Genomic DNA, 15,191 nt, shown 5'->3' with positions numbered 1-15,191 from the left:
TGGATTTGTCATTATGGAAATAATGATACTCATAAACTCTTGTTTAGTTTAACTAAATATATTAAGGCTTTTCTGTTCTCCAGAACTGAGATTCAAGTGTCTCCCCTAATCATAGTTATATTCCATTTTAATTTCTGAATGTTCTTTCTTTTCGAAAAATAGTCTCAGTGGCTGAATGACTGAGGAGACAGTACAGGTGACATTCAAGGTCAGACCCCATGTCTTTCGATCTGAGACATCCTGGAACCAAGCTGATATGTTTATGCTATGAGGACTGTGAGCCTCTGTTGAAAAGCCTTGTCACTGTCTGCTTCATGTCCTTGTTCCTCAGGCTGTAAATGAAGGGGTTCAGCATGGGGGTAACCACAGTATACATGATGGTGGCTACTGTATCCTGGGTGGAGAAGGAGTCTGGAGGTCGTATGTAGATCCCCAGAATTGTCCCATAGAACAGAATAACCACAGACAAGTGGGAGCTACACGTGGAAAATGCCTTGTGCCTGCCCTTGGCAGAAGGTATCTGAAAGACTGCCATAGCGATTCGGACATAAGAGAACACAATGAGAATGCAGGGGGCCACAAAGAGGACCACGGCTCCCAGGAAGACAAGTTGATTGATCCGTGTGTCTGAGCAGGCCAACTTCATGAGCAGATAAGCATCACAGTAGAAGTGAGAGATCTCTGGAATGGAGGAGCAGAAGGTCAGTCTGCTCATGAGGAGTGTGTGCACCAGAGCTATGAGCCCACAGCTTATCCACACAACAGCTGCCAGCCCCACACAGAGCTGGGGTGTTATGATAGTGTGGTACTGTAGTGGGTAGCAGATGGCCACGAATCTGTCCAGTGCCATGGCAGCTAGGAGAAAGGTGTCCACATTGGCAAAGGAAATTAGAAAGTACATCTGAGTGAGGCAGTGGGCATAAGAGATGGTTCCTATTCCAGACACGTGGCTAGCCAAAAGCCTGGGGATGAGATTGGTGGTGAAGCAGACATCAACAAAGGAAAGGTTGGCGAGGAAGAAGTACATGGGGGTGTGTAAGCGCGGGTCAGAGATGATGGCCAGGAAGAAGAGTGTGTTCCCAGCCACCGTGACCAGGTACATGCACAGGAAAGCCCAGAAGAGAATTTGTTGCTGTTGTGGGTCATTGGTGATGCCAAGAAGGAGAAACCCACTGGCTCTAGTCTCATTCTCTCCCCATTTGGACATCTTCCAGAGGCTCAGGCTCCTGAAGGGAACAGGTCAGAGACCGCAACTCATTGTGTGTTCAGAATCAGGTCATACCTCATGTGTAAGAACTTCCTATGAGAACTGTGTGTTCCTGTGCGTGTGCATGTGAGTGTGTGTGTGCGCGTGCGCGTGCGTGCGTGCGTGCGTGTGTGTGTGTGTGCGTGCGTGCGTGTGTGCGTGCGTGCGTGCGTGCGTGCGTGCGTGCGTGTGTGTGTGTGTTCAGAAGAGGGCATCATTTTCCCTGATACTGGAGTTATAGGTAGCTTTGAGCCTCCATATGTGGGTGCTAGGAACTGAACTTGAGTCCTCTGTAAGATCCATGTGTTCTTCCCACTGAATTCTCTCTTCATCTTATACCCCCTTATTAATAGGGTTTTTCCACAACTTTGGTTGAGGCAGAGTCTCTTTCTGGTCTTGGCTCACCTGTGAACCACAATCATCCCCTTGTCTGCCTTCCCAGCACTGGAATTGTTGTCCTGTCCAGCTGGGACTGTCTCTTTGTCCAATGGGACTTTGGACATCAAGCTCAGGTGCTCATGCTTGTCTGACAAGCACTACCTACAGAGCCATCTCTCTAACCCAGTGGTTCTCAGTTTTCCTACTGCTGTGACTCTTCAATACAGTTCCTCACGCTGTGGTAACCCCCAATCATACACTTATTTTCCATGCTACTTCATACCTGTCATTTTGATATTGGTTGAAATCATAATGTAAATATCTATGTTTTCTGATTGTCTTAGGAGACCCTTGTAGAAAGGTTGCCCAGACTCCAAGGGGGTTGTGACCCATGCTTTAGCCTGTAATAGCCATGCTTTAATTGAGTTCAATTGTACTAGAGATCATGTGTGATTTTCCTTGTTCTCAACATATGAGTTCTTTCCTTGTGCCTAATCTTCAAATGGAACACACCCACAATAGAGAGAAAAAGGATTTCAAATCTACCATGGTCTGAATCAACAACTCTGCTCTCTCTGGCATCCGGTGAGCACACCCTTGTTGGTCCTCAGGTGCTATGTGCTGAGGGCAAGGATTGGACATTAGGGCTTTGACCACACAGTGCACTCTTCCTCATCCCACAGCAGCTGTGAAGTGAGGGACACCAGGAAATGAGCCTGGCCTCAGAGTATCCACAGTGAGGAGGCAGAGCACAGTGGGAAAGTCCTGGCAAACATTTCCAGAATGTTCAGAAGCAATGTGTGACCAGCCTGTAATAGACACACGCACAAAGCCATTGTTCCCTGCAAGGCCCAACCCAGTGCTGGCTGGAGAATTTCACACCAGTCCTCTGATCTGTGTGTCTCCCTGTGTCCCACAGGGTCTCAGCTTGTGATTGTTTGTATATGTTCGACCCAGGGCCTGTCACTATTAGAACCTGTAACCCTGTTGGAGTAGGTGTGTCACTGTGGATGTGGGCTTAAGATTCTCCCTCATCCTAGGTTCCTGAAGTCAGTCTTCCACCAGGAGCCTACAGATGAAAAGCTAGAACTCTTGCACCATGGCTGCCTGGATGCCGCCATGTTCCTGTCTTGAAGATACTGGACTGAATCTCTGGACCTCTAAGGCAGCCTCAATTACATGTTGTCCTTACAAGAGTTGCTGTGGTCATCTTATCTGTTCATAGCAGTAAAACCCTAAGACACACCCTTTGAAGAGTCTGTCCCCAGGAAGCCAAACCAAGAGGCAGTGCAGCCCTTGTTTTTCACAGCAGGGTTTCAAGAAAACCCAGAATGTGTCAGCCTACACCACATTCCACCCAAGCTTCAGCATTTCCTTGATTAAATGCTCAAAGGGATTGAGACACTCAGGTTCTTAAAACTCCCCAGTGCTGGAGTACAGTGTTCTCCATAGTGTACCAAGTCCTCTGTTCCCTGATTTTCACTCACTTTTCTTATTCCATCACTTGCAAGGATCACCAGACTTCAAGGCCTTCCTGCTTTGGGGCCTTTGTGATGCCTGTGATTTTGGCCTGGAATTCTTTCTGCTTTGTCTTCTGTCAAGTGGCACCTTCTCAAAAACAAAAAGGCTATTGCCTGCCCTAATTTCTTTATTGTTGTTCATTCATTTTATTTCATTCTCTCTCTCTCTCTCTCTCTCTCTCTCTCTCTCTCTCTCTCTCTCTCTCTCTCTCTCTGTGTGTGTGTGTGTGTGTGTGTGTGTGTAAACTTCACAGGAGAACTTGAAGGAGTAAGTTCTCTCCCTCTACCACTGACTTTAGGGGTGAATCTCAGGTGACCAAACTCACAGTGTGTTTTGGAGAGTTTTATGTAAACTTGACACAAGCTGTGGTCATAGGAGAGAGCTGTAACTAAGAAAACTCAACCATAAGATCAGGCTGTACTCAGATATGTAAGACATTTTCTTAAATAGTGGTTAAAAGCAGGGAGGGGCATGTGATTAGTACCATCCCTGGGCCAAGGGTTCTGGGTTCTATAAGAAACTAGGCTAATCAAGCCAAGGGGAGCAATCCAGAATGCAACATACTTCCATGGTATCACTTCTGCTTACAGGGTCCTGTCCTGTTTGAGTTTCTGTCCTGATTTCCTCAAATTATGAACAGTAATGTGGAGGTCTAAGGGAAATAAACCTTTACCTCCCCAAGATGTGTTGTTCATGATGTTTTATCATCGAAATAATAATCTTAACTATGGCAGATTCAGAAGCCATGAAGGGGTGCTGCTTACTGGCTTGCTCAGCCTGCTTTTTTTATTGACTCATGGACTCCAGGTCAGACACGGCCCCACCTATAATGGGTTAGGCTCTCCCCATCCATCACTAATTAAGGCACATACTCAGGGCTACCTTCTGAGCCACATCACTGGCCCCCGTCTAAAATTTCAATGTGTTCCTTTGTGTGCAAGCTCCTTACTTATATCTCTTTGCAAATTTTGTCATTGAGTCATTTATGGCATGTTTTCCTCATGAGCACTATGCATTCCCCAGAACAGAGACACGTTTGTTTCAGTCACTGCTCAGTGCCTGGAACAATGCCTGACACATAGTAGGTGCCCAAGAAAGTAGTCTAAAGAAAGAATGTTCAGAAAGGCCTTGCACACTAAAATCCAGCAACATAAAAATGCAGCTGCAGTAGAAACGTCAGGTTGTAATTAAGCAGCCCATTCAAGAAACAAAACTGAGGGGACTCAGTGTTTAAGAGGACTTCCTACTCTTTGAGAGTACAGAACAGTTCCCTGCACCCAAAGCAGGAGGTTAACCACTGTCTGTATCTCCAACTCATGGGTATCCAGTACCCTCTTCTGGCCTCCCCCCAACACAAATTTAAAAGAAAACACAACAGACATTTAAAGCATGATATGCAGTCCTACATAGTTAGAATTGAGAGTTGTCCTTGACAGTGTTCACTCAGGGCCAGTTTTGACAAGTCTAAGGCCTATAGGAGTTTCTTCTGTGATACCATGTAAGAGGATGGCATGTAGAGACTCCAAGTAACACAGGGCCTGTGACTACTCAGTTCAGAGGTAGGTAAACAGGTTTCTAACAATCACACCTCCTCACCATGTATATTTCTATGAGCTTATGTCTGGATGTTCCCAGAAGACTTCTATGGTTTGGTTTTCAGGGTGAACGGCTGGGAAGTGGTGGATCCATGTCTGGGCTGGATAAGCTTGCTGGCCATTCATGGCAGCTCAAAATATATACTTCCAGTTTTAGGGAATGTGATGCTCCCTTTTGGCCTCCGTGGGTACTTTACACGGGTTTTTCAATGCATAGATGGCAGGCAAAATAGTCACATGCACTAAAATGAATTGATAATAGATAGATCGATAAAAAGGTAGAATGGGAGATAGGTATAGAAATGATAGACATATATATGATAGATACATAGAGATGATACAGAGATGAGAGAGAGAGACAAAAAGAGTAGAGTTAGATGATAGATGATGATGGATAGCTAGATAGGTAGATGTAGGTAGATAATAGATAAATTATAGGTACATAGGTAGATAAATGATTGATTGATAGATAATAGGTAGATGATAGGTAGATGACAGATATTAGATGGATAGATAATAAATAAATAGGATACAGATACACAATAGATGATAAAAAGATAGATGATAAAGTGAAGTGATAAATGGATAAATAGGTAGATGGGTAGAGAGATAGAGAGATTATCAATATATAGATAGATAATAGGTAGATAATAGTTATGTGGACAGATAAAAGATAGACAATAGAAAGATGACAGATAGATGATAGGTAGATGGTACATGGATAGATAGGTAGATGATAAAATCTAAAAGAGATGATAGATAGATTATAGATAAAAGATGATATTTTGATAGAAGACAGATAAATAGATGATTGATAGATAGGTAGATAGAGAGATGATCGATGATAGATAACTAGATTATAGCTACGTGATAGATAGATGAGAGAGGCATAGATGTTAGATAGATAGATGATAGACAAGCACACAGATGAATTTTTTGGAGTTGAAGTGCTGGTAGTTCTTCTGGCTATTGGGTTGTGTGCTTGAGGGGACCCCAGTCCTTCCCCTCTCTGATTTCTTCTCCTATTCACAAGATACGTGACTTTGTTACATCACACAAATGTTACCACCATGTGTTGCTTCCCAACAGGCCACCAACAAAAGATCCACTTGATTCTGGAGGGAACCCCTTCTAAACCCGTGAGCCCAAATCAACCTTCCATCTCTCCAGTTGACTGCTTCACATGTGACTTACAGCAATGGAAACTGATAAACACAGATGTTTAATGTTGTGCAAACATTTTACTTAGGATGATAGTTCAAACATTTCATTAAAATCTGGATTTCAGACTCTTGGGAAATGTTAGTCTGAGAACAATTCTCTACATGTTCTCATAGGGTGTTACTCACTCAGGAAAGTGGAAACACTAATAATCAATGAAAAAAACCACTGTGCTTTAGAAAATGCCCTGTGGCAGCTCTCTATGCTGACTTCCTTTGTGTCCCTTAAGAGCCTTCCTCTGTAGTAAGTTTACACATGTCCCCAGCAGACTAGGAAGCACAGCAGAGATAGGGGACTTCCCAGGTGGCAGAGAAAACTCTCTGCTCCATACAGTTGGTTGTGATCACCATGTTCCCTGGTTTATCTGGCCCCAGAGTCATTGGTGGATACATCCACAGTATGAACATTTTCTGCCTGTTACCCTTTCTAGGACCTGTCTGGTGCTCTGGACGATGGAGACTCTGAAGCAGTTCTAAAAGCTGAGATGAAAACAGAGGTCTGTCTTTTAAGAAAAGGCAATTTTAGATATAGACCATTCATTTTATCCTTCAAAACAGAAACAAAATGAAAGAAATTCTGAGTGTTTTTTTTTTGAAACAGGGTCAGGGTGGCCTTGAAGTCTTGAACTTGCTATATAGCAGAAGATGACCCCTGAACTCCTGAATTCTGCCTCCTGGTACTGACATAACAGCTATCAGAGAGTTTGAATTCTTAAAGAACACCTTGTACTTTCATTCAGGTTCAAAGTGAAATGGGAGACATGAGTATTTCTTGTCCAGTAGCTCACTCAGACATCGAGAAGGTTGCACATGTGGTGTGTTATTTTGTCCTTCTCAGACTGCCAGATACTCAGGACCATATTCTGTCCTTCAAAAATACTGATATATTCCTGAGAGCTCCAAAGAGACACATAAGTGACACGATCCAAGGAAAGGAGGATGGGCAGGCTGCAGCTCAGTGGAGTTCTTGCCCAGTGTTCATGATGATCCTGCTTTGAAGCTTAGCTGGATGGACAGGGCTGTAGCTCAGTGGAGCACTAGCCTAGCATCCATGAGGTTCTGGTTTGAGCCCTAGCACAGCGCAAGGCAGGAGTTGTGGTGCCTTCCTGTGATTCTAGCACTCAAGAAGTGTAGGCAAGAGGGTCAGATATCAAAGGTCAACCTCAACCATATAATTTGAGACCAGCCTGGAGGTATATGACACCCTGTCTCAAAAATGCCTTCATATATACATATACAAACAGGTAGAAAGGCATACAGGAAGGGAGGAATGGAGGGGAGGATGAAGGAAGAATAAGAAAGACAATGAAGGTACAATTGAGATCTACCAAAGTTTATTTAGAGTCTCAGATAGACAGTGATTGGCTTACAGGGAAGATGTATGGAGAATATCACATGATGAAATTCAATTTAAAAATACTGTCTTTGAAAGTCAGTATTACCTAGCATCATTTAATAATCTCAAGAGAAATAATAGCATGCTCTTGGGTTGAACAGAAACATGTACGTTGAGTGGGACCCAATCCTGATCCCCACATCCCCTCCTCTGCTACACAAGAAGAAAGTGGGGCAGACAAAGACAGAGGAGGCTGGTGCTTCTGCTCCCATCCTGGCTCCTGGTTAATCTAGAAATTGAGCAGTTGGCTCTTCTCAGTGTCCCCCATCACCTGGTCTGGGTGACAATAGTGAGGAACAGGCGGAGGGTGTGTTCAAAGTGTTTGACTCCACCCTGGTAATTGGTAGTTGCAGCTACCAGGCTGTCCTACATTTTATTTGAACACAGTCACTACCAGACAGAACACTAAGAGAATGCACAATAGATTATCAGGCCCTTCCCACACTGAGTAAAGTCACAATGTGGCCAAGGGGACAGTAACAAAAGAGTAGGGTGGAGGGAGAGTCATTGAGAGAACCAAAGGAATAATTCATTATTTAAGTACTGAGCTCACCTGAGGCACTGAGTTTGAGTATCAGCACCATAGAAGTTTATCAAGGACAGAGAAAGCAAGGACAGAGAACACACCGGGCTGACAGGAAATAGAGCATGTGCTGAAAACCTTTACTTCATGCAAATATTTCAGTGTATCTGGCATCATTGAGCTTTTGGGCTTTTATTAGCCCTGGACAATTGTCCTATTCTGAAGGTTCTTTCTCCTTCACCAGACCATCTCCAGTTATCTTATTAGGCACATATCTCTGTGCATAATTGTATATAAGAACAATAGGAACATGGAAACTCAGGCTCAATAAGCCAGTTCATTCCTATAGCATGCTGGCTCCAGTCTCAGGTGACATAGGTAACAGAACAATCCCTAATTACAATCAACCTTATCGTACCCATCTGCCTAAGATGGTCTGAATTTCCACCCCTTGATTCTGACCCTGGCGTCCTCTTGTCTCTCTGGAAGCAAACTGATGTTCCATGTCTGCCTCCCTGAGCAGAGGAGATTGGCAGGAGTCCTGGGAGGTGACATGAATGGTTCCACCTGCCACCCACGGAACCCCTTGCTGAAACCTATCTGATCCTTCAAACACATGTCTCCCATCAGGGGTGGGACCTTCCATTTCCCCAAAGTGGTCTACTTCCTTTCCACTCACATGTTTAAAACCTCTATAGTTTGGAGGCTAAGGGTGGCCCTGAGGTCTTATGTGGGGTGGTTCGAAGCACACTTTACAAAGTCATTGTGTAGAGAACTAAGTATATCTGGGGGAACTTTTGCGGCAGAGAATGTGCAGTTACCTGGGTGACTGTCAACATAATGGGACCACTGCCCTAGTTCCAGGGATGAACAAATACACATTTTCTAATTAGTGTAGAGTTGGTGAGGTCTAGTGCTCTCAAGCCACTATGAAACGGCATCCAACATATTATCTAGACATCTAAATGTATTAAGACTTCTCCCGGGCTGGAGAGATGACTCGGAGGTTAAGGGCATTGACTGCTCTTCCAGAGGTCCTCAGTTCAATTCCCAGCAACCACATGGTGACTCACAACCATCTGTAATGGGATCTGATTCCCTCTTCTGGTGTGTCCGAAGACAGCTACAATGTACTTATATATAATAAACAAGTAAATAAAATCTTAACAAAAAAAAAGACTTCTCCCACAGGTTAATTCCTTACCTTCTTCACTGTTGGCTGTTCCCAGGCCTGAGAGCAAGTACCATGAACCTTTGAGCAATTAAAGCAAAAGTAACCAACAACGGCTACCTCTGTGTTGGTGCCAGCCCCTTGTTTCTCACTGCTCTGTATTGAGGGTTCTGTACATGGACTCCTGGAAGAATAATTTGCCTTCCTTTCAGGCTGGAACATAGTTTCATTTCATGCATTTTGTTTGTTTTATGATGTCTAGAAGTGAGAGAACCCCCAAAGTGCCTCATTACTGGTGATTCAGGAGGGATCTTGTCTACTTCCTCTGATTCCCTAAGGAATTATAAAGGAAGGGGAAGATTGTCCTTACTGCAGATTAATGGTAAATTTAAATCGGGGAAGTTCAAACTAATTCAAGTCTTATAAATATAATATTCTGTGCTCATTTATATACTCTTATCAAAGGATGAGGAGAGACATGAAGAGCACAGATCCTAATAATAATAGTTAGGCAACGGACCTAACTATTCTGTGTTTAGAATATATTTGTTTGAAGTTGGGTAAAATGGCCCAAAATAAATTGTTGGTGGATTTGACTGACACCAAGAGCTAGAAAATATCTGGAAGGGGTCACTGGACTGGGTCCAGTTCTTTTTCAGTGTCTCTTCAGTTTCTCTTTTTACTGATATGACAAAATGTCTGAAAAAAGTAGCTTAAAGAATGTTTGTTCTGGTTCATGGTTTGAGACCACACAGTCTACCATAGAGAAATGCAGTGGTGGTGGTGTATGAGGCAGCTGTCACAGCCACAGTCAGGAAGCAGAAAGAGAGGTAGATGCTGGTGCTCAGCTCACCTGGAATTGAAAGCAAGATTGGATGTGTGTCCAGCCTGTTCCCTGCTTGTTGTTTGACCCTTCCTTTCCTAAGGGGAATTCTACTCTACTTTGAGCTGCAATGAGCCTAACTCTAGCCAATGAAAGGCTGGATAATAGGAGTCATGACCAAACCCACAGCTGTCTCCCATAGGCTTCTCTGAGAGTCACTGCCATGTGGCCAATGGTTGGCAAGTGAAGTTTCTCAGAATGTTTTTGGGAAGCCCTCTTTGACTTTCCTTTTCTTGCCTGGGGTGCTACAAATGGGTGTTGCCACATTAGCCACCTTGGAAACATTGGTGTCAATGTGTGTTCTTGGGGCCTGAAAGGAGCCACAATAGGACAAGCTAATAACTAGTAGGTGATCTTCCTGACATAGTCTGCTTCGGATTAATCTGTGACAGACTTACTCCTGTCGACAAGGACTTAAGAGATTTCATTTTAGGAATTTTTCCTGTTATTGATATGCTTTTCATCTTATTATTAAATATATAATAGTCCCTGGGTATTAGCCCGTCTTTTTTAGATGTCTGCAAATCTATGTGGATATACTCCACTATAGTGATGCTATGTAGACAAATAGATGACTTAAGTCTTAGTGATGATCCTATAAGATTTCCTAAAATTATATCAGTGATTATTAAGCTCTTTTATTGTAGAAATGCTATTAGGACTTTTTCTGATAGTCAAAATTGCAATAAGAACTCTCTCAGTCTCTGGTGTGTCAGCAGTTAATTGCTCTTACATAGTAACCAGACTTTCTCCTACTCAAAGCACATTCAAAGAGGTTATAAAACAATTATCCAAAGTTCATAAAAAGAGAACTAATGATTTACATAGATGGTACGTCAGAAGATAAAATATTGACTTTGACTCTGTGCTCCTGCTCCTCCCTAAGTGTTCCTCTTCTACAACAGCTCTGCAGTCGCCCCCGCCATGAGAGAGATCATGCACCTGCAGGCTGGGCAACAACCAGATTGGTGCCAAGTTCTGGTAGGTAATCAGTGACTAGCATGGCATTGATCCCACTGTTACGTACCATGGAGATAGCGACCTCCAGCTGGAGCACATCAACCTGTACTACAAGTACAGTACAACCTGTACTGGTGGCAAGTATGTGCCTGACACTCTGCTCATGGACTTAGAGCCCGGCACCATGGACTCAGTGTGTTCAGGGCCCTTTGGGCAGATCTTCAGACCTGATAACTTACTCTTTGGTCAGAGTGGGACTGGGAACAACTGGGCCAAGGGGCACTACACAGAAGGTGCAGAGCTGGTTGACTCGTTGTTAGACCCTGTAAGGAAGGAAACTGAGAGCTGTGACTGCCTGCAGGGCTTCCAGCTGACCAACTCCCTGTGTGGGGGGACTGGGTCTGGGATGGTTACCCTCCTTATCAGCAAGATCCAGGAGGAGTACCCAGACAGAATCATGATCACCTCCAGTGTGTTTCCTTCCCCCAAGGTGTCGGACACAGTGGTTGAGCCCTACAATGCCACCCTTTCAGTCCACCAGCTTGCTGAAAACACAGATGAGACCTATTATATTGATAATGAACCACTTTATGACATCTGCTTCAGAACCCTAAAGCTGACCACACCCACTTATGGTGTCTGCCACCATGAGTGGGGTGACTACTTCTGAAAAGCAAGAAGAAACTGGCCTGTGATTCCCTGGCCAGATGAATGCTGACCTGAGAAAACTGGCTGTAAATATGGTGCCCTTCCCTCGCCTGCACTTCTTCACGCCTAGCTTTGCCCCCTTGACCAGCTGAGGAAGCCAGCAGTACCATGCCCTGACAGTTCCTGAGCTCATCCAACAGATGTTTGATGCCAAGAACATGATGGCTGCCTGTGATTCCTGCCATGGGCGCTACTTGACAGTGGCTGCCATATTCAGGGGCCACATGTCTATGAAGGAGGTGGATGAACAGATGCTTAACATCCAAAACAAGAATAGTAGCTACTTTGTTGGGTGGATCCCCAACAACGTGAAAACAGCTGTCTGTGACATTACACCTCGGGGCCTAAAAATATCTGCCACATTCATTGGCAACAGCACAGCTATTAAGGAGCTGTTCAAATGCATCTCAGAGCAGTTCACAGCCATGTTCTGACGCAAGGCCTTCCTACACTGGTACACGGGCGAGGGCATGGATGAGATGGAGTTCACCAAGACTGAGAGCAACATAAATGACCTGGTGTCTGAGTACCAGCAGTACCAGGATGCTACAGCTGAGGAGGAGGGAGAGTTTGAGGAGGAGGCTGATGAGGATGTGGCTTAGAGCTGTCTTAGTCACTACAGCATGGGAGCAGTATGGATTCTTTACTCATTCACAGCTTGTCTGCTAGTCATGTCCTCTGTGCATTTGACATCCTGTGTCCTGACATCACTTGTGATGGTGCTTAGCCAGATAATCGTTCCTAATGGCTATACATGTAAACATTCTCTGTTGTAAACTTCTATTTCAATTTGTGATTTGATTTTATGTGTGAACTTGTGATAAGCTTTTTAACATGTGATCATGTACTCTGAAAGATGTTTTAAATGCTGAGGACAAAGAGAAGAGAGAGAATGGAACTGAGGAGAAGTTTTTAGACACAACACTTTTTAGACAGAACTTAACTCAAGAGGAACTTAGAAGTATAAACACAGCATTGGGAGAAAAGGCATTGAGAGTAAGAGCATTACTGTGACATCAGAGCAAGAGGAGAGAGCAAGATTATAAGGAGAATACAGAATGGAATAACTTAGAAACTATAGGTAACATAAAAAATAAGAGAACAATGTGCAGAATGCCGAGGAAAAAGAAGAAGCTGTAGAGAGCAGAAGGAGCAGGCAGGCTTCACCTTACCAAGGACAGAACAGGTCTTTTCACAATAACAAGGCAGACATAGTCTTATTAAAGGAACAAAGCTTTCTTCTTACAAACTTTGGTTTAATTCATTTAGCATTAAAAGGATAGACACTTTTTCTTTCTCCATGCAATAAAGATTTAGCTTGCATTTTTATCCAGAATGAGTGAGTTCTTTCTGTACCAGTGCTTGGTCTTTATCTCCATATGCATATCTAAGTATGGATAAGTGTATGTAAGTATGTAATTGTGAGACTGCATGCAAGGTGGACCCAACGTGTATGAATGGAAATGTATAAATTCTCATATGTGAATCTGTGTATGTGAGTTTATGCATATTGGCCTATGTAAAAGTTTTCCTTCTACAAGTATTATTCTCTTTGCTTGATTCAGTAGAAATTTATTGCTCCAAACTTCCCCTTAGCCTGAAAAGCAAGAAGCATCTGGACAAAAGGGAAAAGGCTCTAGCAATTCATCCTTTACTTAATCTCCTGCTGTTTTAGGAGGAAGTGCTAAGTGCCAGAGACTGCAGTTTCTGGCCTCAGAGGATCACAGAAGGCAGGTCAACTACAGTACCATAGTAATTTCGACTTAGGTAAAATTTTTATTATTTTACAGCAAACATAAATATTTCCTAGGACAAAGTGTTACCCTCTATCGACACTCTTATCCCTTCACTGCCTCAAGAAGAACCAACAACAGTGAAGTTCCCACTAGGGCAGGCCTACTGCAGGGATCATGGAGGAGAGGCCTGGACAGAATCTCATTTCTGGCTTTGCATTTTCTATTTTGGATTTGTAATTATGGAAATAATGATACTCATAAACTCTTATTTAGTTTAACTAAATATAATCAGGATTTTCTGTTCCCCGAAACTGAGATTCAAGTGTATCTGCTAATAATAGTGATATTCTATTTTAATGTCTGATTTTTCTTTCTCTTCAAAAACACAGTCAGAGTAGCAGAAAGGGAGGAGATAGTACAGGTGACATTCAAGGTCAGTCCCCATTTTTGTGATCTGGGATATCCTGGCACCAAACAGATACGTACCTGCTACGAGGACTTTGAGCCTCTATGGAGGAGCCTTGTCACCGTCTCCTTCATGTCCTTGTTCCTCAGGCTGTAAATGAAGGGGTTCAGCATGGGAGTAACCACAGTAAACATGATGGTGGCTACTGTGTCCTGAGTGGAGAAGGAGTCTGGAGGTCGTATGTAGATCCCCAAAACTGTCCCATAGAACAGAATGACCACAGTTAAGTGGGAGCTACACGTGGAAAATGCCTTGTGCCTGCCCTTGGCAGAAGGTATCTGAAAGACTGCCATAGAGATTCGGACATAAGAGAACACAATGAGAATGCAGGGGGCCACAAAGAAGACCACAGCTCCCAGGAAGACAAGTTGATTGATCCGTGTGTCTGAGCAGGCCAACTTCATGAGCAGATAAGCATCACAGTAGAAGTGAGAGATCTCTGGAATGGAGGAGCAGAAGGTCAGTCTGCTCATGAGGAGTGTGTGCACCAGAGAGATGAGCCCAGAGCATATCCACACAACAGCTGCCAGCCCCACACAGAGCCGGGATGTTATGATAGTGTGGTACTCTAGTGGGTAGCAGATGGCCACAAATCTGTCCAGTGCCATGGCAGCAAGCAGAAAGGTGTCCACATTTCCAAAGGAAATTAGGAAATACATCTGAGTTAGGCAGTAGGCATAAGAGATGGTCTCCGTTCCAGACATGTGGCTAGCCAAGAGCCTGGGGATGATATTGGTGGTGAAGCAGACATCATCAAAGGAAAGGTTGGCAAGGAAGAAATACATGGGGGTGTGCAAGTGTGGGTCAGAGCTGATGGCCAGGAAGATGAGTGTGTTCCCAGCCACCGTGACCAGGTACATGCACAGGAAAGCCCAGAAGAGGATTCGTTGCTGTTGTGGGTCATTTGTGATGCCAAGCAGGAGAAACTCACTGACTCCAGTCTCATTCTCTCCCCACTTGGACATCTTGCAGCTGCTTAGGCTCCTGAGGCAAATAAGTCAAACATTACAACTCATTTTGTGTTCAGAATCAAGTCATAGCTCATATAGAGGAGCTTCCTATCAGAATTCTCTCTCTCTGTCTCTCTCTGTCTCTCTCTCTGTCTCTCTCTCTGTCTCTCTCTCTGTCTCTCTCTCTGTCTCTCTCTCTCTCTCTCTGTGTGTGTGTGTGTGTGTGTGTGTGTGTGTGTGTAAGTCACAGGAGAACTTTAAGGAGACAGTTCTCTCCCACTACCATTGGCTGTAGGGATGGGACTCAGGCAAGCAAGATCATATTGTATGCTGGAGAGCTTTATGTAAACTTGACACAGGTTGTGGTCATAGGAAAGGAGAGAGCTGTAACTGAGAAAACTCAACCATAAGATCAGGCTGCAGTCAGATATGTAGGGC

The 15,191-nt window shown here is 43.9% G+C and overlaps 2 protein-coding genes and 1 pseudogene across 2 annotated transcripts; 1 reads left to right on the top strand and 2 right to left on the bottom strand.

Annotated features, from left to right (window-relative positions):
- Positions 1-265: 265 nt before the first annotated feature.
- LOC116910456 (olfactory receptor 1D2-like) lies at positions 266-1,207 on the bottom strand. Its single transcript, XM_032914321.1, has one exon. The coding sequence runs from the start codon at positions 1,205-1,207 to the stop codon at positions 266-268; it is 942 nt and encodes a 313-aa protein (XP_032770212.1).
- Positions 1,208-10,857: 9,650 nt separating this feature from the next.
- Positions 10,858-12,227, top strand: LOC116908852 (annotated as a pseudogene).
- A 1,599-nt stretch (positions 12,228-13,826) lies between these two features.
- On the bottom strand, positions 13,827-14,768 carry LOC116910115 (olfactory receptor 1D2-like). The gene has a single exon (XM_032913945.1). The coding sequence runs from the start codon at positions 14,766-14,768 to the stop codon at positions 13,827-13,829; it is 942 nt and encodes a 313-aa protein (XP_032769836.1).
- Between the last annotated feature and the right edge of the window lie 423 nt (positions 14,769-15,191).

This window comes from Rattus rattus, chromosome 9 (assembly GCF_011064425.1).
Source record: "Rattus rattus isolate New Zealand chromosome 9, Rrattus_CSIRO_v1, whole genome shotgun sequence".
In the NCBI taxonomy this organism is placed as follows: domain Eukaryota; kingdom Metazoa; phylum Chordata; class Mammalia; order Rodentia; family Muridae; genus Rattus; species Rattus rattus.
This window is presented reverse-complemented; position numbering and strand designations above follow the sequence as displayed.

Bases quoted from the DNA above. Each gene is read 5' to 3' on its own strand.
- LOC116910456 (XM_032914321.1), bottom strand. From the start codon at position 1,207: ATGTCCAAATGGGGAGAGAATGAGACTAGAGCCAGTGGGTTTCTCCTT.
- LOC116910115 (XM_032913945.1), bottom strand. From the start codon at position 14,768: ATGTCCAAGTGGGGAGAGAATGAGACTGGAGTCAGTGAGTTTCTCCTG.